Genomic DNA, 25906 nt, shown 5'->3' on the forward strand with positions numbered 1-25906 from the left:
TTTTTTAGTTTAATTTTATTTTATTTTTAAACTTTACAATATTGTATTAGTTTTGCCAAACATCAAAATGAATCCGCCACAGGTATACATGTGTTCCCCATCCTGAACCCTCCTCCCTCCTCCCTCCCCATACCATCCCTCTGGGTCATCCCAGTGCACCAGCCCCAAGCATCCAGTATCGTGCATCGAACCTGGACTGGCAACTCGTTTCATACATGATATTATACATGTTTCAATGCCATTCTCCCAAATCTTCCCACCCTCTCCCTCTCCAACAGAGTCCATAAGACTGTTCTATACATCAGTGTCTCTTTTGCTGTCTCGTACACAGGGTTATTGTTACCATCTTTCTAAATTCCATATATATGCATTAGTATACTGTATTGGTGTTTTTCTTTCTGGCTTACTTCACTCTGTATAATAGGCTCTAGTTTCATCCACCTCATTAGAACTGATTCAAATGTATTCTTTTTAATGGCTGAGTAATACTCCATTGTGTATACGTACCCCAGCTTTCTTATCTATTCATCTGCTGATGGACATCTAGGTTGCTTCCGTGTCCTGGCTATTATAAACAGTGCTGTGATGAACATTGGGGTACACGTGTCTCTTTCAATTCTGGTTTCCTCAGTGTGTATGCCCAGCAGTGGGATTGCTGGATCATAAGGCAGTTCTATTTCCAGTTTTTTAAGGAATCTCCACACTGTTCTCCATAGTGGCTGTACTAGTTTGCATTCCCACCAACAGTGTAAGAGGGTTCCCTTTTCTCCACACCCTCTCCAGCATTTATTGCTTGTAGACTTTTGGATCGCAGCCATTCTGACTGGTGTGAAATGGAACCTCATAGTGGTTTTGATTTGCATTTCTTTGATAATGAGTGGTGTTGAGCATCTTCTCATGTGTTTGTTAGCCATCTGTATGTCTTCTTTGGAGAAATATCTGTTTAGTTCTTTGGCCCATTTTTTGATTGGGTCATTTATTTTTCTGGAGTTGAGCTGTAGGAGTTGCTTGTATATTTTTGAGATTAGTTGCTTGTCAGTTGCTTCATTTGCTATTATTTTCTCCCATTCTGAAGGCTGCCTTTTCACCTTGCTAATAGTTTCCTTTGATGTGCAGAAGCTTTTAAGTTTAATTAGGTCCCATTTGTTTATTTTTGCTTTTATTTCCAATATTCTGGGAGGTGGGTCATAGAGGATCCTGCTGTGATGTATGTCGGAGAGTGTTTTGCCTATGTTCTCCTCTAGGAGTTTTATAGTTTCTGGTCTTACATTTATATCTTTAATCCATTTTGAGTTTATTTTTGTGTATGGTGTTAGAAAGTGTTCCAGTTTCATTCTTTTACAAGTGGTTGACCAGATTTCCCAGCACCACTTGTTAAAGAGATTGTCTTTAATCCATTGTATATTCTTGCCTCCTTTGTCAAAGATAAGGTGTCCATATGTGTGTGGATTTATCTCTGGGCTTTCTATTTTGTTCCATTGATCAATATTTCTGTCTTTGTGCCAGTACCATACTGTCTTGATAACTGTGGCTTTGTAGTAGAGCCTGAAGTCAGGTAGGTTGATTCCTCCAGTTCCATTCTTCTTTCTCAAGATAGCTTTGGCTATTTGAGGTTTTTTGTATTTCCATACAAATTGTGAAATTATTTGTTCTAGCTCTGTGAAGAATACCGTTGGTAGCTTGATAGGGATTGCATTGAATCTATAAATTGCTTTGGGTAGTATACTCATTTTCACTATATTGATTCTTCCAATCCATGAACATGGTATATTTCTCCATCTATTAGTGTCCTCTTTGATTTCTTTCACCAGTGTTTTATAGTTTTCTATATATAGGTCTTTAGTTTCTTTAGGTAGATATATTCCTAAGTATTTTATTCTTTCCATTGCAATGGTGAATGGAATTATTTCCTTAATTTCTCTTTCTGTTTTCTCATTATTAGTGTATAGGAATGCAAGGGATTTCTGTGTGTTGATTTTATATCCTGCAACTTTACTATAATCATTGATTAGTTCTAGTAATTTTCTGGTGGAGTCTTTAGGGTTTTCTATGTAGAGGATCATGTCATCTGCAAATAGTGAGAGTTTTACTTCTTCTTTTCCAATTTGGATTCCTTTTATTTCTTTTTCTGCTCTGATTGCTGTGGCCAAAACTTCCAAAACTATGTTGAATAGTAATGGTGAAAGTGGGCACCCTTGTCTTGTTCCTGACTTTAGAGGGAATGCTTTCAATTTTTCACCATTGAGGATAATGTTTGCAGTGGGTTTGTCATATATAGCTTTTATTATGTTGAGGTATGTTCCTTCTCTTCCTGCTTCCTGGAGAGTTTTTATCATAAATGGATGTTGAATTTTGTCAAAGGCTTTCTCTGCATCTATTGAGATAATCATATGGTTTTTATTTTTCAATTTGTTAATGTGGTGTATTACATTGATTGATTTGCAGATATTGAAGAATCCTTGCATCCCTAGGATAAAGCCCACTTGGTCATAGTGTATCAAACACAAAGAACAAATATTAAAAGCAGCAAGGGAAAAACAACAAATAACACACAAGGGAATTCCCATAAGGATAACAGCTGATCTTTCAATAGAAACTCTTCAAGCCAGGAGGGAATGGCAAGACATACTTAAAATGGTAAAAGAAAATAACCTACAGACCAGATTATTGTACCCAGCAAGGATCTCATTCAAATATGAAGGAGAAATCAAAAGCTTTTCAGACAAGCAAAAGCTGAGAGAATTCTGCACCACCAAACCAGCTCTCCAACAAATACTAAAGGATATTCTCTAGACAGGAAACACAAAAACGGTATATAAATTCAAACCCAAAACAATAAAGTAAATGGCAACGGGATCATACTTATCAGTAATTACCTTAAATGTAAATGGGTTGAATGCCCCAACCAAAAGACAAAGACTGGCTGAATGAATACAAAAACAAGACCCCTACATATGTTGTCTACAGGAGACCCACCTCAAAACAGGGGACACATACAGACTGAAAGTGAAGGGCTGGAAAAAGATTTTCCATGCAAATAGGGACCAAAAGAAAGCAGGAGTAGCAATACTCATATCAGATGAAATAGACTTTAAAACAAAGGCTGTGAAAAGAGACAAAGATGGTTACTACATAATGATCAAAGGATCAATCCAAGAAGAAGATATAACAATTATAAATATATATGCACCCAACACGGGAGCACCGCAATGTGTAAGAGAAATGCTAACAAGTATGAAAGGAGAAATTAACAATAACACAATAATGGTGGGAGACTTTAATTCCCCACTCACACCTATGGATAGATCAACTAAACAGAAAATTAACAAGGAAACACAAACTTTAAATGATACAATAGACCAGTTAGACCTAATTGATATCTATAGGACATTTCATCCCAAAACAATGAATTTCACCTTTTTCTCAGGCGCACATGGAACCTTCTCCAGGATAGATCACATCCTGGGCCATAAATCTAGCCTTGGTAAATTAAAAAAAATAGAAATCATTCCAAGCATCTTTTCTGACCACAATGCAATAAGATTAGATCTCAATTACAGGAGAAAAACTATTACAAATTCCCACATATGGAGGCTGAACAACACACTGCTGAATAACCAACAAATCACAGAAGAAATCAAAAAAGAAATCAAAATTTGCATAGAAATGAATGAAAATGAAAACACAACAACCCAAAACCTGTGGGACACTGTAAAAGCAGTCCTAAGGGGAAAGTTCATAGCAATACAGGCATACCTCAAAAAACAAGAAAAAAGTCAAATAAATAACCTATCTCTACACCTAAAGCAACTAGAAAAGGAAGAAATGAAGAACCCCAGGGTTAGTAGAAGGAAAGAAATCTTAAAAATTAGAGCAGAAATAAATGCAAAAGAAACAAAAGAGACCATAGCAAAAATCAACAAAGCCAAAAGCTGGTTCTTTGAAAGGATAAATAAAATTGACAAACCATTAGCCAGACTCATCAAGAAACAAAGGGAGAAAAATCAAATCAATAAAATTAGAAATGAAAATGGAGAGATCACAACAGACAACACAGAAATACAAAGGATCATAAGAGACTACTATCAACAATTATATTGCCAATAAAATGGACAACGTGGAAGAAATGGACAAATTCTTAGAAAAGTACAACTTTCCAAAACTGGACCAGAAAGAAATAGAAAATCTTAACAGACCCATCACAAGCACGGAAATTGAAACTGTAATCAAAAATCTTCCAGCAAACAAAAGCCCAGGTCCAGACGGCTTCACAGCTGAATTCTACCAAAAATTTAGAGAAGAGCTAACACCTAGCCTGCTCAAACTCTTCCAGAAAATTACAGAGGAAGGTAAACTTCCAAACTCATTCTATGAGGCCACCATCACCCTAATACCAAAGATCCACATCTTTGTATGACAAAGATGCCACAAAAAAAGAAAACTACAGGCCAATATCACTGATGAACATAGATGCAAAAATCCTTAACAAAATTCTAGCAATCAGAATCCAACCCATTGTATTTTGAATGAGACTACAAAATGTCGCACAGAATAAAATTAAATATTTCAACATTTTAGATTTTTACCAATTTCCATTTTTCCTGTTTTGGTAGCCAACATTTATAGGCCATATCTTATCATCAGTATAAAACTTCATCATTTTTAAATGACTCTTTTGCATAAGCGGGTTAACTATGTCCTCCAGAAAGCTGAGCACTCATTTAGATTTCTAACATAATGGAATGATGTGGCAGTTTGATCAAAGACCGGTTATAGTTCTATCTAGGCAGTAACTACAAGTTAATTCCTCTTTTTGTCGTTCAGAGAACATACGCTTCTTTAGCATCTTAAAAGACTAACTGATGTATCTTAGAAGACAGTTATTTTTAATAAGCTCCTGACCTCATCTTCATTGAATATTTTATCTAGTCTAAAGCACTGGCTTTATTTCCACCTTTTGAAGTTATTCAGTATAAATTTCTCTGCTTCTCTGAAATGCCAGCCATTCAAGTTTTGATGGCTTGGTCCCCAAGTTTTCCTACAAATGGATCATTGGAGCTAATTGAGAGGTTTCAGAAAGGGATCCCAGCCCTTCATACATTCCCATGACTTAAAAAAAAAAAAAAAGATCCTACACTCTGGTTAAGATGTCAAGCTCGCAGCATTGGAAGTGAAGATGTTGGGAGACAGACATTTCAGCCAGCTCAACCTCAAATCTGCCTTTCTCTTTCTCATAAATGGAAGTGATTCCAAGTCTGTTCACTCTCAGAGTCCTCTGAGCCTATTCCAATAGGCCTATAGCCATTTTTGAACTGTGATACCCAGAGCTGAAGCTACACTGACACATGCATATTAGAACATAACTACAACAGCAAAATAAAACACTAAATTTAGGGACTGGAGCATGGTACTTAAAACATAACTGTTTATTTCATCTCTCCTCTTCTCTTTCTGAATAAATGAGTTTCTAGAGATACAGATCACATCACATCAGTCGCTCAGTCGTGTCCGACTCTTTGCGACCCCATGAATCACAGCACGCCAGGCCTCCCTGTCCATCACCAACCCCCAGAGTTCACTGAGACTCATGTCCATCGAGTCAGTGATGCCATCCAGCCATCTCATCCTCTGTCATCCCCTTCTCCTCTTGCCCCCAATCCCTCCCAGCATCAGAGTCTTTTCCAATGAATCAACTCTTCGCATGAGGTAGCCAAAGTACTGGAGTTTAAGCTTCAGTATCATTCCTTCCAAAGAAATCCCAGGGCTGATCTCCTTCAGAAAGGACTGGTTGGATCTCCTTGCAGTCCAATGGACTCTCAAGAGTCTTCTCCAACACCACAGTTCAAAAGCATCAATTCTTCGGCGCTCAGCCTTCTTCACAGTCCAACTCTCACATCCATACATGACCACTGGAAAAACCATAGCCTTGACTAGACGAACCTTTGTTGGCAAAGTAGTATCTTTGCTTTTGAATATGCTATCTAGGTTGGTCATAACTTTCCTTCCAAGGAGTAAGCGTCTTTTAATTTCATGGCTGCAGTCATCATCTGTAGTGATTTTGGAGCCCAGAAAACTAAAGTCTGACACTGTTTCCACTGTTTCCCCATCTATTTCCCATAAAGTGATGGGACCGGATGCCATGATCTTTGTTTTCTGAATGTTGAGCTTTAAGCCAACTTTTTCACTCTCCACTTTCACCTTCATCAAGAGGCTTTTTAGTTCCTCTTCACTTTCTGCCATAAGGGTGGTATCATCTGCATATCTGAGGTTATTGATATTTCTCCCAGCAATCTTGATTCTAGCTTGTGTTTCTTCCAGTCCAGCGTTTCTCATGATGTACTCTGCATATAAGTTAAATAAACTCTATTCTAGAGATACAGTAACCCTTTTAAGGATGCCACCATTGATTCACTCAATTCGTTTGATGAAACTAAAGTCTTTTACACTGGCTGCCACTAAGCCGGGTTTCCCTCCGTGCAGTTTTTCTTTGTTATCTATATACAGGACCTCTATTTTATCTTTGTTATAAATATTACCTTGTAAGATTAGAAACATTGAACTGGATTATTAAAACCCTCATCCTTCACCCTACACCTATGTATGTTTACAAACCAGTGGGCTAAGGACAGAGTTTTGTGGCATTCACAAGATAGGAAATGCCCAGCTAGCTTACTTCTGTTAACCAGTACTCTTTGGGTCATCCAGTTAATAAACCACTTAAATATCTTTCTGTTCCAGCAGCATTTTGTCAGCTAAAATCTTATGAGACACCTTGTCGGAGCAACTGTCAAAAACAGTTTCCAGTTCCTTTATGCCTGCCACACTTTCACTGATTAGCCATCAGAAGTTGTCAAAAAACACACGAGATCCTAGTGACCGCTGCTTCCTTTTCCAGATGTTCATAAGCCATTCCTGTGTGTAAGTCCACAGAAGGCCTCGGCTATACCACACTCCCATTTCTTTGCTCCTGTTACTTTTCATCCTTTCCTGCTTTCTTCATGACTCCTCTCAAAAGCTGTTTCGTCTGGGACACGGATGTGTAAACAAGTACAGGCACTGGCATTGCCTTGTGTGCTGGGGGAAGGGATTCTAGCATATAGCATCACCACATTGTCCAATGAAGGACTAAATGTTGATGGAGCGTGATAAAGAAAAGACAAAGGGATGGTGTCCATTCTAGGAAAGTATGGATAGTATCAAAAATGCGTTCTTTAAGTTCATTTGTTCAAAATACAAGTATTTAGTGGTAATCTCCCACTGCATTACAAAGTGCTTTTTTGCTGTGATTTTCCCATTAGCAAAGAGTAGTTAGTGGAGATTTTCCAGCAGATCAGAGGTCAGAGGCCTAACAAAATGCTGCCAGATTACAAAGCACAGTTTTTGTGTCCTTAAGAGGCTTTAAGAAATAAGGAAGGTTCTGGAGGCAGAGGCTTCTGCCTCAAAGCAGCTAGTCTCATGACATAAAGGAAGCAGTTTATAGATGGCACAATGGATCCTCATAAATCAGGGATGTCTCAGGTGATGGCTGTGAACTTCAGCCAATGAAATATAGTAGCAGCATTAAAGGACCTTGTAAAAATGATGATACATGGTTCAGAGTGTTCCAAGGATGTAAATTTGTGCCATAAAAATATAAAACATTGAGAATGTCTACAAATGGAGCACGTTCTACACAGTAATAGCCGAAGCTAGGAACTCAGACCTTGGACAATGGATTTTTAATAATAAAATTAAAGTTTTAATGTACTGTCTTTGTACATCTTCCCAGACCCTTTAAGATGGAAGCCATCTAACAGTTTATGAAGTTCAGATTCTTATACAAAGAACTGAGCTTATCTACATTGAGCTCCCGCAGACCCCAACTGGAGACTCCTTAGCTATTGAGTACAGCTATGAGTGTTTGCTTTGATACCATTTCTACCCACAGCATAATATATGATTATTGTAGGTAGGGAGGTTACAAACATCTCTTATGTTGCTCGATCATTTTTTACCTGATCTCTGTTTTCTATAGATTTCATAAATCTTGCCAACAAAGATAAAGAAATTCCACCCTCTCTATCGTAAGTGAAATTGGAGATGTTAACTAACTGATGATTTAAGAATCTGCTGAAGAGTCGGTCAAATAACTTGTACTGTTAACACTGACATACAGTTTCCACAGGATACCCACTGTCTGTGATGTAACTGATCTCATTTTAAGGAGAGAAGGAGAGAAGACAGAAGTGTTAGAATTCAGGAAACCAAAATCAGACCCTAACTCTGCTGCTTACATCTGTGTGATTCTCAGCAGATTATGTAGCCTCCTAAACCATCACTGTAAAATGAAGAAAGTAGTATTTCTTAGCAGAGTTCAATTGCTACCAAATTATTTCTGTCCCCTTACCCTTCATTAGTATCAGAACGATGGACCGATCAGATGTTAGGCATTCCTTTCAATCTCCCCATCCTCTTTCTCTTCAGTAAGAAAGTGAAAATGAAAATCAGAGTGTAATTATTCTAATACTGCATATCCTAATATTGTGTTCTACTTCATTGAAAGAGTACTTGAGAATAATTTTAAGATTTTTGTAAATCATCAATCTACCATCATATATGGTGAAAAGCCTTGTACGTAAAAAAGACTGAGAGTTATTAAGCAAAATGTATTTGTGCTGGTCAAATAGCCATACTCAGACACAGCTTTTAATGCTAACAGTGTGGTTAAGGCCTTTGGAAACATTGGAGACTGAAATTATAATCTCTCCTTTAAAGTTCATTGATTATAAGTAAGAGAATAACTAAGAGTTACATAGAGGCTACCTATGGTTTATCAGAGCTTTTAGGACTAATGATCAAGTCAGAAACTGAAACTATCTGTAGACAGATGAAGTTCCAACTAAGTTGAGTCAAACAGAACCATAACTTATTCCTCATTTTTATTTGTAAGAAAATGTATAACAATTTTTAGAGTTTCTTAAATAGAAAAAATCCACTTCCCTTTCTGAACAAGCCCTAGTATTATTACCAAGATGTGTATCTTAAATGAAGATGATTTGGTCAATAAGCTCAAATTCAAACAGTAAATACTGTTGTAAAGGATAAAGAATAAAAGTAAAGTCATTGTTGGAAAGATCAAAAATAAAAACGGAATAAGAAGATGCAAACACCTTTTCTCAAATATACTTTCGTTACTGTTTCTTTCTCCCCAATCTCATAGCTACACCCTTGCCGGTCCTGACACCATTGAGTGCCTGGCCAGTGGCAAGTGGAGCAGAAGTGACCAGCAATGTCTGGCCGTCTCCTGTGACGAGCCGCCCAGCGTGGAGCACGCGTCCCCAGAGACTGCCCATCGGCTGTTTGGAGACATTGCGTTCTACTATTGCTCAGATGGCTACAGCCTGGCAGACAACTCCCAGCTCCTCTGCAATGCCCAGGGCAAGTGGGTTCCTCCGGAAGGTCAGGCCATGCCCCGTTGTATAGCTCATTTCTGTGAAAAACCCCCTGCTGTTTCCTACAGCATCCTGGAATCTGTGAGCAAAGCAAAATTTGCAGCAGGCTCAGTTGTGAGCTTCAAGTGCATGGAGGGTTTTGTACTGAATACCTCGGCAAAGATTGAGTGTCTGCGAGGTGGGCAGTGGAGCCCTTCCCCCATGTCCATCCAGTGCATCCCCGTGCGCTGTGGGGAGCCGCCCAGAATCCTGAATGGCTATGCAATTGGATCAAACTACAGTTTTGGAGCCATGGTGGCTTACAGCTGCAACAGGGGCTTCTACATCAAAGGGGAGAAGAAGAGTGCCTGCGAAGCCACGGGGCGGTGGGGCAGCCCCACACCCACGTGCCACCCCGTGTCCTGCGCTGAACCGCCGAAGGTTGAGAACGGCTTTCTGGAGGTAAGAGGCTGGTTCACAAGAGTCCTGGCTTTCGTCGCTGACAGGGCCAGCCCACTGCGTGGCTTACTCGGAAGCAGGGGTGTGGAAGGAAATCCGAGGAAGAGGGGATATACTTACACACGGGACTGATTGACCTTGCTGTACGGCAGAGACAAGCACAACATTGGAAAGCAGCTCTACTCCAATTTTTAAAAATGCTGTTGAAAAATAAAGAAGCAGGGGCGTATAATTGAACAGGAGACTAAATCTGTAGGCAGTAAATAATGGAGAGAATCTGAGAGGTTATAAATCCTTTTAATCTATAGCTTTCTACCTTCTGCTAGCATACAGACACTTGAAATACTTCTTAGCAGTATCTTAGCCCTAACCATGAAGTTACAATAAAACAGTTTTAAGAAAATATTATTTTGCTTTATAAAAGTTGTTGCAAGATGGATGTATTATTTTTATAGAAATCAAGGTCGAAAAGGAACCTAGAGAAATCTATTATCATCTCTAATTTTTAGACACAGGTAGGGCGGTATACCATCCATTCACTGTAGGACAGCTTCTGTGATTTTCTTTTAGGGCACCTAAAGGTAATTTTATCAGGACAAAACATTATATCCTATCCACAAACGTCCTCCTTTCTCATTAATATGTGTCTGCTCATTAAATCTATCAAGAAATCAGGAATAAGAATCTATTCCCCCAAATCAAGGGCCATTTTAAGCAGGTTATATTCTAATTAAATACTTCTTAAGAATTCACACATGCATATAGCACCGTTTCTCCTTTATATTTTAAAAGAGTGAAAGCCTTTGTCTAAGACCTTTATTCAGATATATTAACTTTCCATTGAAATGAGAGTGTCTAGTATATGTAAGAAGGCTTTCTTCATTTATTCATTTAGCAAATATTTCTGGAGCTCCTACTAGGTATCAGGTAAGCAATCGAGATCTGCTGCTGCTGCTGAGTCATTTCAGTCGTGTCTGACTCTGTGCGACCCCGTAGATGGCAGCCCACCAGGCTCCCCTGTCCCTGGGATTCTCCAGGCAAGAATACTGGAGTGGGTTGCCATTTCCTTCTCCAGTGCATGAAAGTGAAAAGTGAAAGTGAAGTCGCTCAGTCGTGTCCGACTCCTAGCGACCCCATGGACTGCAGCCTACCAGGCTCCTCCATCCATGGGATTCTCCAGGCAAGAGTACTGGAGTGGGGTGCCATTGCCTTCTCCGAATCGAGATCTAGTATTTAATAATTCTGAATAGGTCTGTGATTAGATCCATCATGGTGTTTACGTGTATGTGGGGTACCCAAGAAATAAATAGGTAAACAAAGTAAATAATTATGTCCAAATACTGGGAGGTTTACTGCAGCACAGAAGCTGGACTTTACCATGATCACTAACAAAAGAACCATTGTAATGTTTTTAAAGTTTTAATAACTCATTCATCTTAGTATTGCCTAAAATGATCTATTATTATATTATATACTTAGGTATCTGAATGTTGAGCTCATGAATATTATATTTTTTGTTTAAAAGATAAAATACTACTTTTTATTTTCCACCCTTATGTTACGGCAGCAGTTTTTTTAACAGCACAAACAGATGTATCTTTGTGTTGTGTATGTGTTCTTTTCTGTGAGTAAAACAACAAACTATAGCATTGTGAGATTTTTTTGAATTTACCAAGCAGTTTATAATTTTTGGTATTGCTCCATCTACTCATCAATCAATTTAGAGACTTGAATTTTTACTTATTATGGTCTTAACACTGTGGCTAGTATTTCTGCTGTAGGGACTGATTACTTAATTTGACCTTCTACCATCCTTTTTGTTTATTTAAATTGAAAAAACAGAGTGGACCTATTGGAAAAATATAAGTCCTCATTTGCTTATGTTTTAATTGATTTATTTTAACACAGGCATTTTAGTTCTTTACTATGATTCATTGTATTTTGTCAGTTATATTATCTGTTAACAAACTGTGTTTAATTGTCTCTCCCTGTTATCCAGCATACAACTGGCAGGACCTTTGAGAGTGAAGTGAGGTACCAGTGTAACCCAGGCTATAAGTCAGTTGGAAGTCCTGTGTTTGTCTGCCAAGCCAATCGCCACTGGCACAGTGAATCCCCTCTGGCATGCATCCCTCTCAACTGTGGGAAACCTCCCCCAATCCAGAACGGCTACACAAAAGGAGAAAATTTTGAAGTAGGGGCCAAAGTTCACTTTTTCTGTAATGAGGGTTACGAGCTTATCGGTGAACATTCTTGGACATGCCTGAAATCTGGCAAATGGAATAAGAAGCCGAACCAAAAGTGTGTGCCTGCCAAGTGCCCAGAGCCACCCCTCTTGGAGAACCAGCTTGTATTGAAGGAGTTGACCACAGAGGTGGGAGTGGTGACATTTTCCTGTAAGGAAGGGCACGTCCTCCAGGGCCGCTCTGTCCTGAGATGCTTGCCATCCCAGCAGTGGAATGATTCTTTTCCTGTTTGTAAGATGGTTCTGTGCCTCCCACCTCCCCTCATTTCCTTCGGCGTCCCTGCTCCTTCTTCTGCTCTTCATTTTGGAAGTACTGTCAAGTATTCTTGTGTGGATGGGTTTTTCTTAAAAGGAGATCCTACCACCTCCTGCCAAGCTGATGGTACCTGGAGCTCTCCACTGCCGGAATGTGTGCCAGTAGAATGCCCGCAGCCTGAGGAAATCCTCAATGGCATCATCGATGTGCAAGGTCTTGCCTACCTGAGCACAGCTTTGTATACATGCAAGCCAGGCTTTGAGTTGGTGGGCAATACCACCACTCTTTGTGGAGAAAATGGTCACTGGCTCGGGAAAAAACCAACCTGTAAACCCATTGAATGCCCAAAGCCCAAGGAGATTTTGAACGGCAAATTGTCTTACACAAAGCTACACTATGGGCAAACCATTACATACTCTTGTGACCGAGGCTTCAGGCTCGAAGGTCCCAAAGCCTTGACTTGTTTAGAGACAGGAGATTGGGATGTGGATGTCCCATCTTGCAATGCCATCCACTGTGATCCCCCACAACCCATTGAGAACGGGTTCGTAGAAGGTGCAGATTACAGCTACGGTGCCATGATCATCTATAGCTGCTTCCCTGGGTTCCAGGTAGCTGGTCACGCCATGCAGACCTGTGAAGAGTCGGGATGGTCAAGCTCCATCCCGACATGTGTACCCATCGACTGTGGTCTCCCCCCTCACATTGATTTTGGAGACTCTACTGTGGTCAGAGATGGTCAGGGATATTTTAACCAAGAAGACGACATGATGGAAGTTCCGTATGTGACTCCTCACCCCCCTCATCCTCTGGGAACAGTGGCTAAAATCTGGGGAAACACGAAGGGGTCTCCTGCTATGCATTCGGCAAAATTTCCATACAACACCCTGGTTTCATACAGCTGTAATCCGGGATACGAACTCCTGGGGAACGCTGTGCTGATCTGCCAGGAAGATGGAACTTGGAATGGCAGTGCACCGTCATGCATTTCAATGGAATGTGACCTGCCTGTTGCTCCTGAAAATGGCTTTCTGCACGTTACAGAGACGACCACGGGCAGTGCCGTCCAGTATAGCTGCAAACCTGGGCACACTCTGGTGGGCTCTGACCTGAGACTTTGTCTAAGGAACAGAGAATGGAGCGGTGCTTCCCCACGCTGTGAGGCCATCTCATGCCCCAAACCAAATCCAGTTACGGATGGCTCCATCCGAGGAAGCAACTACTCGTACCTGAGCGTGTTGTACTATGAGTGTAATTCTGGGTATGTGCTGAATGGCACCAGCAGGAGAACATGCCAAGAAGATAAAACGTGGGATGGAGATGAGCCCGTTTGTATTCCCGTGGACTGTGGTTCACCCCCAAGTTCAGCCAACAGCCAGGTAAAGGGAGAGGAATATACCTTCCAGAAAGAGGTTCAGTACACTTGCAACACAGGCTTCTTGCTGGAGGGGGCCAGCAGCCGTGTTTGTCTTGCTGATGGAAGTTGGAGTGGAAACACTCCCATCTGCGTGCCCGTCCGGTGTGCCCCCCCATCACAGGTGGCAAATGGGGTGATGGATGGCCTGGACTACGGCTTCGGGAGGGAAGTGGTGTTCCACTGTCAGGATGGGTATGCGTTACACGGGGCCCCCAAACTCACCTGTCAGTCAGATGGTAACTGGGATGCCCAGGTTCCTTTCTGTAAACCAGTCAACTGCAGCCCTCCTGAAGATCTTGACCGTGGCTTCCCTAATGGCTTTTCCTTTTATCGTGGGGGGCAGATAGAGTACCAGTGCTTTCCTGGTTATAAGCTCCATGGAAGTCCTTCAAGAAAGTGTCTCTCTAATAGCTCCTGGAGTGGCAGCCCCCCTTCCTGCTTGCCTTGCAAGTGCTCCCCACCAACTATTCAGAGTGGAGCTGTTAATGGGACAGATTTCAGTTGTGGAAAGGCAGCTCAGATTCGGTGCTTCAAAGGCTTCCAACTCCTGGGACTGTCTGAGATCACCTGTGAAGCCGATGGCCAGTGGAGCTCTGACTTCCCACGCTGTGAACACCCTTCTTGTGGTTCTCCTCCAACGATACCAGATGCATTCATTGTTGAGAGGGGTTCATTGGAGGAAAATGTAATAACTTACACCTGCAAGCCTGGGTATGTCATCCAAGGCAGTTCAGATTTGATTTGTACAGAGAAAGGGATGTGGAGCCAGCCTTACCCAGTCTGTGAGCCCCTGTCCTGTGGACCTCCACCATCTGTCTCCAATGCAGTGGCAACTGGAGAAGCGCACACCTATGAAAGTCAAGTGATGCTCAGGTAAGACTGTGCGTGGTTCCAGAGTCTCCAAGGGGCGCAGACAGGAGGGTTGTAAAATGAAAAGCAATAAATCAGAAATTAAGCTAGTTGGGAAGAAAACATCTTCTCTGGGCTGTTCTCAAAACTGAAGCTTTTAACACTGGGCCTTATTCTGCCCATAATTATCCATAGATTGGCTTGTAAAAGTAAATTTCCACATTTTCAGATTATAGTTTCTAATACAGTTATCATAATTAACGGATTCTGTTGAGCTTCTTGGACCATCAAGATCCTCTAACTAGCTTTAATACCTATTAACTCATAGGCTCTTTTTTGAATGATACACTGATAAATTTCTTTGATATCACCTAAGAATTATATTCATATATGTAAATGTTGGGGAAATAGGGCAAAAACTGAAGAATTCAGGTCAAAAGTCACATACTTTCAACATAAATAAGGAGATAGTCTTAGGAGGACGTCTAACCTATGCTATCTGAGCAAACTAAGCATTTAATGCACAAATGGTGACTTTTTGCTGAAAAATTCTCTATTTAAAATGTAGTATTAAAAAAATGAGAAAATATGGAATGAATGTATAATTTAGATTTTTATTGGAATAAATGCCTGTAATGTGCAAATATATCTCAGCCCTCTAAATCAATTTAGATTTTGTTGGTATCTCTGAAGGAATTAAGGATTATTCTTCACATATTGGCTTCTTAAGTTTTATGAATAATAACTCTTCTTAAGCCTGTCTGTTGTAGACATTTTAGCCCTTCATTTTCTCTTACTTGCAGTAAGAAACAGACCCGAGGGAAGATTGTCAGTGAAATGAAAGCTAAGGAATAGTGGGTTATGCACCTAGAAGAAAAACAAAAATTATTCCTTACTTTAGAAGCGCATTTGCAGTTTTCTATTTGGATGTTTGTGTGTCAGATAGCTTGAGAAATCACAACACCACCTACTTCCTAAGACTGTCCTGTTTGTTATTCCTTGTGTGTTGACAATCTTCAGATCTTCACTTGTTAGTAAACTGATCATTCCAAGTTTGCAAAAAAAACCTGTGACTGTTACCTAGCCTGGTAGTTTGTGAAATTTTGAAAATATACCCACCCAATAAATATTAATTAAATGGTTTCAGTGTAGTGGTAAAAGCAGGGCCTCTAGAGCCAGGTTCCCTAGGCAGGAATCTCAGCTCTGCTGCTTCCTGGAGAAGTTATTTAATCTCTCTGGCGTCAGTTTCTTCACCTATAAAAATGGGAATAAAAATAATCACACCTATTCATAGAGTTGACATGAAAATGATTTAGTATCTGTAGAGCAATTAGAACAGTGAGTGGAATTTAATAAATATTCTGTAAACATTTGTTGAATGAAAAAAATGCAAAGTTTTCAAAATCACTGAGTGTTTAGAGTCATATTGACTCTAGTTTGAACACCAATACTGCTGTTACATGATAGCTACTAAACAAGATTAAAAGACACACATTATGTAGAGGACTTAGAACAGTTCTTGGAACAAAATAGATTCCCAGCCAATACTAATTGTGCTATATTCTTACTAGTATCTGAGTTTATTTTGAACCTTGTCTAGAATGTCTTGAACTGTTAGCTATTTTCAGAATAAAAATGAATTCAATAATGGTATCATCCAGAGCAAAGGTAAATCATGTAAACAAAATTTAAGGCAAGTTTAGACGTGGCTCCTCTTTAATGTGAATAACTGAGGATTGATCTGATGATCATTGTTATCCTGGTGGTTTTGCATGGCAACACCATCTCCCTGACATTTGAGTCCGTTTTAATATATCATATAAAATGTGTGCTGAGCTTTGTAGCAACTTCTTGAATCCAAGAACAAGTCACCAACTACATCACACTCCATTTAAGGCACTCACTTTTCTTTTCAATTGCAGGTGTCTAGAAGGTTATGTGATGGATACAGATATAGACACATTCACCTGTCAGAAAGACGGTCATTGGTTCCCTGAGACAATTTCTTGCAGTCCTAAAAAATGTCCTCTGCCAACAAATGTAACACATATACTTGTTCATGGAGATGATTTCAGTGTGAATAAGCAAGTGTCTGTGTCATGTGTGGAAGGGTATACCTATGAGGGAGTTAATACATCAACATGTCAGGTAAGATTTTCTTAATTAGAACGTGTAGAGTGTAACTCATCTATATATATATATATTATACTATATGTGAGTGTGTGTGTATGTGGATATATATGTAAGTGTGTATTATGCTCTGTGTGTGTGCATGTGGATATATGTGCAAGTGTATGTGTGTGTATAAGTATGTGGATATAGATATAGATATATCCACACAGGCAGTATCTTGTTATCCTGAAAAGAGAAAATGCCTCAAGTTTCCAATCCTGTCAAAGAATTTGAGGAGTTTTTTCACAGAAATATAAAAACATATATTTCTTTCCAATATTCTCATTTTTAAAAATAAAGTGCCAAGGGTACGTGAGAAGTACCAAAGATAGATAAAATGTTCAGATATCTATAGCAAAAGATTCATGACAGATTAACTGTGTGAATGCTTTACACATAGACAGTCTGTGTGTAGAAATGAGCCCTGACTGTTACCACATATGTTTCTGGTTTTAGGAGAAGAGCAGAGGCAGAAGACACAAATTGGAGTAGAATTCTGCCTCTGCTTATGTCACTTTATAAAGTTACTTAGAATTGCTTAGCTTCTATCAGCATGGCATTCCTAATCCAGTGCTGGATTGTCAGATGACTGCAGCCATGAAATTAAAAGACACTTGCTCCGTGGAAGAAAAGCTATGACAAACCTAGACAGCATATTCAAAAGCAGAGACATTTTGCTGACAAAGGTCTGTATAGTCAGAGCTACCGTTTTCCAGTAGTCATGTATGGATGTGAGAGTTGGACTATAAAGAAGGTTGAGCACCAAAGAATTGACGCTTTTGAATTGTGGTGCTGGAGAAGACTCTTGAAGTCCCTTGGACTGCAATGAGATCAAACCAGTCAATCCTTAAGGAAATCAACCCTGAATTAAACGTTCATTGGAAGGACTCATGCTGAAGCTGAAGCTCCAATACTTTGGCCACCTGATGCAAAGAGCCTACTCATTGGAAAAGACCCTGATGCTGAGAAAGATTGAGTGCGGGAGAAAAAGGGAACGACAGAGGGTGAGATGATTGGATGGCATCACTGACTCAATGGACATGAGTTTGAGAAAACTCCACGAGACAGTGAAGGACAGGGACGTCTGGTGTGCTGTAGTCCATAGGGTTGCAAAGAGTCAGACAGGACTTAGTGACTGAACAACAGCATATCAGCATGGCATTAGTGTGCAATTTTTTAGAAGGAGAAGTGAATGAAATGGAAGAAATTGTCAAAAGCAGATCCTAATAAAGGAATCATGACAATTTTTCCCACTAGGGAAAAAGTTAATATATGCTAAAATAAACTCCAGATACATCAAAAAAAAATAATACTGTGTAGCTTTTGAAAGTTAATAGTAATACCTAGAATAATCTGTGCAAGACATATATTTATTGAAGCATTATTTACAGCATTGAAAAATTAGATATAATGTATATTTCCAACACTAGGGAATGGTTAATTATGTGACAGGTGTATATTAATATATATAAAATTACTTTTGGCTCATCTGTAGAATAAAGGGTTTAGTCTCAAGTCCTGTTTCAAATGCTATTCAACTCATATGCTATTTCCTCAAAGAAAACAATATAACATTAGCAGAGAATAACTGTCTTCAAGGGAGACATCTGTGTGCACCTCTTTGTACACCCGAAAAGAAGACTGGAAAATGTTAATACTAATTGTGGTGGTGGGGGAATAAAGTAAATGTGTGTGTGTGTTTGGTTGTTCAGTCACTTAGTCATGTCCAACTCTTTATGACCCCATGGACTGCAGCACACCAGGCTTCACTGTCCTTCACTATCTCCCAGAGTTTGCTCAAACTCATGTCCATCGAGCCAATGATGCCATCCAACTGTCTCATCCTCTATCACCCCCTTCTTCTCCTGCCGTCAGTTTTTCCCAGCATCAGGATCTTATCCAATGAGTTGGCTCTTTGCATCAGGTGGCTGAAGTATTGGTGCTTCAGCATCAGTCCTTCCAATGAATATTCAGGGTTGATATCCTTTAGGATTAACTGGTTTGATCTCCTTCCAGTCCAAGGGACTCTCCAGCACCACAGTTTGAAAGCGTCAGTTCTTCGGTGCTCAGCCTTCTTTATGGTCCAGCCCTCGCATCCGTACATGACTACTGGCAAAACCATAGCTTTGACTCCACAGACGTTTGTTGGCAAAGTAATGTCTCTGTGTGTGTTGTTGTTTTTTTATTTTTTTAACTTTGTGACTTGCTCACAATATGTCGTAGAATGTTTTCAAGTATTCGTGTTGACATGGAGAAAAGGAAGCCATCTTTTTAGACTTTGGGTGGTATGCCTGAATGTGTCTATTTCTTATCAGCTTTAGATTAAAATGTAGAATTATGTAAAATATAAGGGTGTATTAAGTCATGGAATATTTGTATCTACCATACAGTTCTCATCATAATGAAGACATACTTGTTCATGTTCTTGATTCTTTTTAAAGGATTTTATTAGGAAGAAAATGCTTGTTTTATGAGTTTTAGAAGTGTCTAAAATTGTTTACTGATGACCATCTGATAATTAACGTGTGCTTCTTAATGTCAAAGATAAGTAGCAGTAGTAGTAGCAAGTTCTAGATCCTTTGACATTTGAGGATTATCCTGTTATGTTAGCAGTATTTCCAGACGTCTTCATTAATGTGCCATTTCCCCTGGAGGAGGAAATAGCAACCCACTCCAGTATTCTTGCCTGGAAAATCCCATGGGCAGAGGAGTCTGGCGGACTGCAGTCCATGGGGTTGCAGAGAGTCAGACATGACTGAGTGCACACTCACTCACACCCATTCATGTGCACTAATTCCTAAGTGTAACTTATAATTTGTTATTTAGCTTGACGGCACCTGGGAGCCCCCATTTTCTGATGAATCCTGCAGTCCAATTTCTTGTGGGAAACCTGAAAGTCCAGAACATGGATTTGTGTTTGGCAGTGAATACAACTTTGAAAGCACGATTACTTATCACTGTGAAACTGGCTATGAATTAGAGGTAAGCAAACAAATTGTTTAACTAGAATTAATTTGTTTTTCCAATATACTTAGGAATATTTTTCAGAGAAGGCAATGGCACCCCACTCCAGTACACTGGCCTGGAAAATCCCATGGTCAGAGGAGCCTGGCAGGCTGCAGTCCATGAGGTCACTAAGAGTCAGACACGACTGAGCGACTTCACTTTCACTTTTCATTTTCGTGCACTGGAGAAGGAAATGGCAACCCACTCCAGTGTTCTTGCCTGGAGAATCCCAGGGACGGGGGAGCCTGGTGGGCTGCCGTCTGTGGGGTTGCACAGAGTTGGACACGACTGAAGTGACTTAGCAGTAGCAGTAGCGGTAGGAATATTTTTAGTATTACACCATTTTATCTCACTGATTTGAGTCCTAAAAGACTTTTTTACACTTTTTTATACATTGTTGCCTTATAGCTTAACCTTTTCTTGGAAGTATTTAAAGTGACTTATAACTTTAAAAAGCAGAATAAGTTTCAAATTAAAAACCAAAGCCATGAAAAAAATGGAGTTTACATACCTGCCCAAGACTGACATTGTTACTTTAGTTGGTCACTTAAACCTATGTTTTGGCCTCCTGTTAACCATATTTTGCATAATCTGTCACCATGGGGCAGTGTCTACAGGGATTTAAGTATGCACAGCTAGAATTTCCTCAAGCCACGGGCTCAAATACCTTGGAGGGTTTTTTATTGAGATGCCAGATTCCCTCAAGGTAGGTATAGCCTGAAAAAAAAAATCCCCAGAGCTGTTTTAACCAAATGATGGGTCTTAAGATCACGCCTGCCTGGTTTGTGATATTAAAATCCTATTAGCAGCACCAATTTACTCTGGTGGGAATGCTGCCATCAAAACATGATCACATCGTCAAACTTGAAATATAAGAGGCCTTTTTTATATTGTATAATGTTGCCCTTTGATTTTTCAGGAAGCTTTATTCCCTGTTTTTGTTGTTATAATGGTATTAAATGCAGGTTTTGAGAAGTGTTCATTGCCAAAGATTTGTTAATGTGTATGGTGTGTTCCATTATTTTCCTGCTGACCATAGAATCAGAGAATTTTCATAAGCAAGGTCCATGAAAGATGAAACTAGGCTTATGTGGATCTTGTTTTATTTCCTCAAAAGATTCTTTTTTAGGGGAGAAAAGGATGATAATGTAATGGTTGATGGCAGTTGGAGAGCTTTTCTGTTTTTGAAACTCAGTTGTTCTTCATGTGAGAGTACTAACCTTGCATTTGTTAAGAAGAAAAGTGGTGTAAAATCTAAAGCAAACTGATGGGTCATTAAATTTGAGGAAGTGGATGATTTACCTTAAAATTTTTGGAAATATCCCAGTGGTAACCACAAAATTGAAAGAGATGTTATAGCAACTGTTATTATTCCAGGCTACATGTTCAAAGCACCTGAGAGACTGTCTCTAAATATTTATGTCCAGTTATTTACAAAAATAATCAAATCCAGGTCTGGAACAGGGTATGTAAAAAATTAGCCTAGAAAATCTTTATCATATGAGATAGGAGGGAATCTATCAAAGGCAATATATTTAAAAAAAAGAAAACTCAGGAGATGGACTTCCCTGGTGGCTCAGAGGTAAAGAATCCACCTGCCAACGCAGGAGACATGGGTTCAATCCCAGGGACAGGATGATCCCACATGCCAGGATAACAACTAAGCCTGTGTGCCACATCTACTGAGCCTTTGCTCTAGAGACCAGGAACTGCATCTTCTGAAACTCTCTCACTCCAGAGCCCATGCTCTGCAACAAGAGAAGCCACTGCAATGAAAAACCTAGAGAGTAACTAGAGAGTAACCCCCTCTCACCTCAACTAGAGAAAAGTCAGTGCAGCAACAAAGACCCAGCAAAGCCAAAAATACTAAAGTTTTTTAAAAAGACCTCAGGAGCCAATTGGATAAGGCTCCCAAGATGGCCAAGATGAAACCTTTTTAGCTCAGTAACTTTAATGGACACATCAAATACGTCATGAATGACAGACTCATAATGATACTAAAAGATTATTTGGTAACTTTTAGGGGATTCCCATGGGCAAATCCATTATTTTGAAAGTACATCAAAAAGAGGAAAAGTATCTTTTCAAGGCTAACTGAATGACTCTTTTAGACCTCATGAACTATACAGTCCCTGGAATTCTCCAGGCCAGAATACTGGAGTGGGTAGCCTTTCCCTTCTCCAGGGGATCTTCCCAACCCACAGATTGAACCCAGGTCTCCTGCATTGCAGGCAGATTCTTTACCAGCTGAGCCACCAGAGAACCCCAACTGAATGACTAGATAACCAAATAGTAGATGAACTCCAGTCAATAACGATAGAATTCAAATCTCAGAATTTGCAACTCTTATGAATTAATGGATTTAGGTTTTCATCAGCATGGCTACTAATGTCAAAAATAATAATAATGGAGCCAGACATTATGCCTCTCAATGGAAAAACATACCATTAGGGGAAAGTCTTACCGTAAAAAGAACTTTTGAATTTTTGCATTTCTTAACAAGTTCCCCCAGTACCAAAGGTCAGTGGCTGGGAAAGAAGAGGGACTTAGTCCCAGCAGACCTCTGTTGCATGCTCTCTGCTTTTGCTGGATGTAAAGATGCTGGGGAACCTCTCTGACCTCTGTTTCATCCTGTCCAGTATGTGATAACCACCTTTACAAAGTTACTATAAGGACTAGCGATAAAAGAAAGTGGCAAGTACTACACTTTATACAATGTCTGAGCTCAATAGAGGGTAGTAACTGTCATTACTCCTAGTATTCATATGATTACCAAAGTCAGACAAAGCAATTAAGATAACTAATATAAATCATGGTCAGTTTTCCTACTCTGTAAATGTTATCATTTTTATATGAGGATTACCAACGTTTTTGAGACATCTAAATCCCCCAAATGTCACTAGACATGTGATCATCTTGAAATATAAATCCCTACAATCAACTACTCCTTGGAAGGAAAGTTATGACCAACCTAAATAGCATATTCAAAAGCAGGTCCATCTAGTCAAGGCTATGGTTTTTCCTGTGGTCATGTATGGATGTGAGAGTTGGACTGTGAAGAAGGCTGAGCACCGAAGAATTGATGCTTTTGAAGTATGGTGTTGGAGAAGACTCTTGAGAGTCCCTTGGACTGCAAGGAGATCCAACCAGTCCATTCTGAAGGAGATCAGCCCTGGGATTTCTTTGGAAGGAATGATGCTAAAGCTGAAACTCCAGTACTTTGGCCACCTCATGCGAAGAGTTGACTCATTGGAAAAGACTCTGATGCTGGGAGGGATTAGGGGCAAGAGGAAAAGGGGACAACAGAGGATGAGATGGCTGGATGGCATCACTGACTCGATGGACGTGAGTCTGAGTGAACTCCAGGAGTTGATGATTGACAGGGAGGCCTGGCGTACTGCGATTCATGGGGTCGCAAGGAGTCAGACACGACTGAGTGACTGAACTGAACTGAACTGACAGTCAACTGAGTAATAAATCAAAATAAAGAACACAAAAATGAGATAATCGTGTTCTAAAACTGCTGTTAATGAGCAGTAAAGTGGTTTCTATGATGCTAAAAATTAATATAGCTATCTAAGTTAATTGTTGATTAAACAGATATATTATGTTGAAAATAGTAACTTGATGCTAATCTGGATCTAAAACTCCAGCTTAATCATCAAAAACAAGATATGTAAAGGAATAGAGAGAGAAAAAGAAAGAAGGGAAAGTAAATAATAAGTCATAAAATAATAAATAGTAAAACTTGCAACTTTTTACAGCAATAGCTACAGAAAATAGAATTTTATTGGAACAAAAATTGACATGATTGAAACAGAATATTTATTATGCAAAATATTAAAGGAGGAAAAAAATTAGAAAAACACTGTTGGCTTAAATTAACTACTTGAGTGTAGTCCACTCTTGGAGAAGGCGATGGCACCCCACTCCAATGCTCTTGCCTGGAAAATCCCATGGACGGAGGAGCCTGGTAGGCTGCAGTCCATGGGGTCGCTAAGAGTCGGACACGACTGAGCGACTTCACTTTCACTTTTCACTTCATGCATTGCAGAAGGAAGTGGCAACCCACTCCAGTGCGTTTGCCTGGAGAATCCCAGGGACGGGCGAGCCTGGTGGGCTGCCGTCTATGGGGTCGCACAGAGTCGGACATGACTGAAGCGACTTAGCAGCAGCAGCAGTCCACTCTGGAATACCCAAATAGGGAGCTGACTTCAATAGTTTGTCATATACTTGCTAAAAATTAATAAATAGTTCACAAACTAGAATGTATGTTTTCCTTTGCATATGTAAGTATATAAGCACAGGAAAAGTACAGCAAATATTAACAGGGTTTATCTCTGGATGAAGAATTCTAGAAAATTTTTTACTTCTCTTTCATATTTTCTAAGCCTTCTATAATCAACACATATTACTTTTTCAATAAGAAAAAGATAATCTATATTTTTTAAAACATTTACTTTTTTGGGTTCGGTTATTTTTTGGAAGGTCAGGTGAGTATCCTTCCATAGATGTCAGTGGAGTTTTTGTAGGTGAAGCTTTGTCAGTAAACTCAAACAAAATACCTTTGAGTAGTAGAGGATTAGGGATGAAAGACAATAGTTGAGCAGATAAAAATCAAAGTAGAAGTGATAGCTCCTTTTCAGACATATTGCTCATTTAGAACTAGCTCTGAGAATGTGTATCCAAAGAGCTCTGAGGACTGAAAACACATCACACGAAATCCATGTGCTGCAATTCATATAATTAAAGCCAGGCCCCTTAACACACTACTTAGAACCCATAATGTTACAGAATTTTATTTATCTTATTAATTGTTCCATAGCAAATTAGGAATTTAAAACATAGGAAAAAGTTATCATTAGAAACAGGTGTGATTACAAGAAAAGATAAACCACAAAAAAAGAGGACGCATAAAATTTGTATCCAGAAATAAAAACACAATAATCTTAGCCTAGCTCAGCACATAGTAACTCTGAGGGTAAATAGCTGATATCCTCCCCCTTCCCCCTACCCCATCCCCACCTCACGCCTAAGGGCTGTGGGGTATTGGAAAATATATCAAAAGTCCATTGAGGATAACAACTATAAATGAGTTTTCAAATAACTTTATATTATTTTTACCCTTATTTCAGAAGGCAGGGAAATAAATTTTTAGAAAGATTTTTGCTCAAAATATTTAAAATTTTACTTGCTTGGGCCCTTAATAGGGTAAGTTTAGATATAATGGATAAGTTACATTGTCAAAAAATTCAATCCTGATCTCAATAAGATATCTTGACCTAGTTCATGTCCAAGGGTATATATAAACAAATTCACTTCTTTGCTGTACCTCTCAGATACTGAAAAATAAACTCAATTCAAAATTTTTTTAAAAATCCTCGGCAAATAGACCTCTCAGACATTTCGGACACATTCTACATCGCTCTTTGCTACCGGTTATAATTAGTTGTCATTTAAGCAGAAAGTGAAACAGTGTCTGTACCTGAATTAGACTGGCCAGCCAGAATATGAATTTTGAGGTAGTTTGATGAAAACATTTTTGAAAGTCTAAACCCGCTTCTTAAACTGTATTTATTTAATGAACTCATTTAGCATCCCAGTGCCAAGAATTTCCAGATCCCCGCCGAGTTGACTTTGCACTCTCGTATTTTTTCATTATAGAAGTATCGTCTTGTCAGTGATGGTTTTTGTTGATCCACAGGGGAGCAGAGAACGGGTGTGTCAGGAGAACGGACAGTGGACTGGAGGGGTGGCAACATGCAAAAGTAAGTCAAATGACTCTCGGTCCCAAAACGATACTAAGGACACGGAATAATAGTGTGGCCACATTTTCTTTGCAAGTTGTTTCCAATTTTGACTCCATGAGCTGCATGAAAACCTTTTATGGGCTTTTGCTCACGGGCACCAAAACAATAAAAGAGTGAAAAACTGGGGTAGAGATTAACGATTAGATTGGAACAGAACACAAGATTGCTGACTCTGGAATGGCAAACATTTTGTTTCAAAACTAATTATTGAGATTACTTGCCTTCTTTCTGTGGGTTTCCCCCGAAATAATGATAATTTAGAAGACTTAGAGCTGTTTCCTT

General features: G+C 39.5%; 1 protein-coding gene across 1 annotated transcript in view; it reads left to right on the forward strand.

Annotated features, from left to right (window-relative positions):
* The window catches only part of SVEP1 (sushi, von Willebrand factor type A, EGF and pentraxin domain containing 1), a 206957-nt gene that overhangs the window by 159296 nt on the left and 21755 nt on the right, over window positions 1-25906 (forward strand). The window contains exons 37-41 of the mRNA XM_070375127.1: window positions 9200-9872; window positions 11869-14660; window positions 16559-16784; window positions 19635-19790; window positions 25519-25582. Coding sequence (XP_070231228.1) covers window positions 9200-9872; window positions 11869-14660; window positions 16559-16784; window positions 19635-19790; window positions 25519-25582 — 3911 coding nt within the window. The remainder of the gene's footprint in view (window positions 1-9199; window positions 9873-11868; window positions 14661-16558; window positions 16785-19634; window positions 19791-25518; window positions 25583-25906) is intronic.

Source organism: Bos mutus, chromosome 8 (genome assembly GCF_027580195.1).
Source record: "Bos mutus isolate GX-2022 chromosome 8, NWIPB_WYAK_1.1, whole genome shotgun sequence".
NCBI lineage: Eukaryota > Metazoa > Chordata > Mammalia > Artiodactyla > Bovidae > Bos > Bos mutus.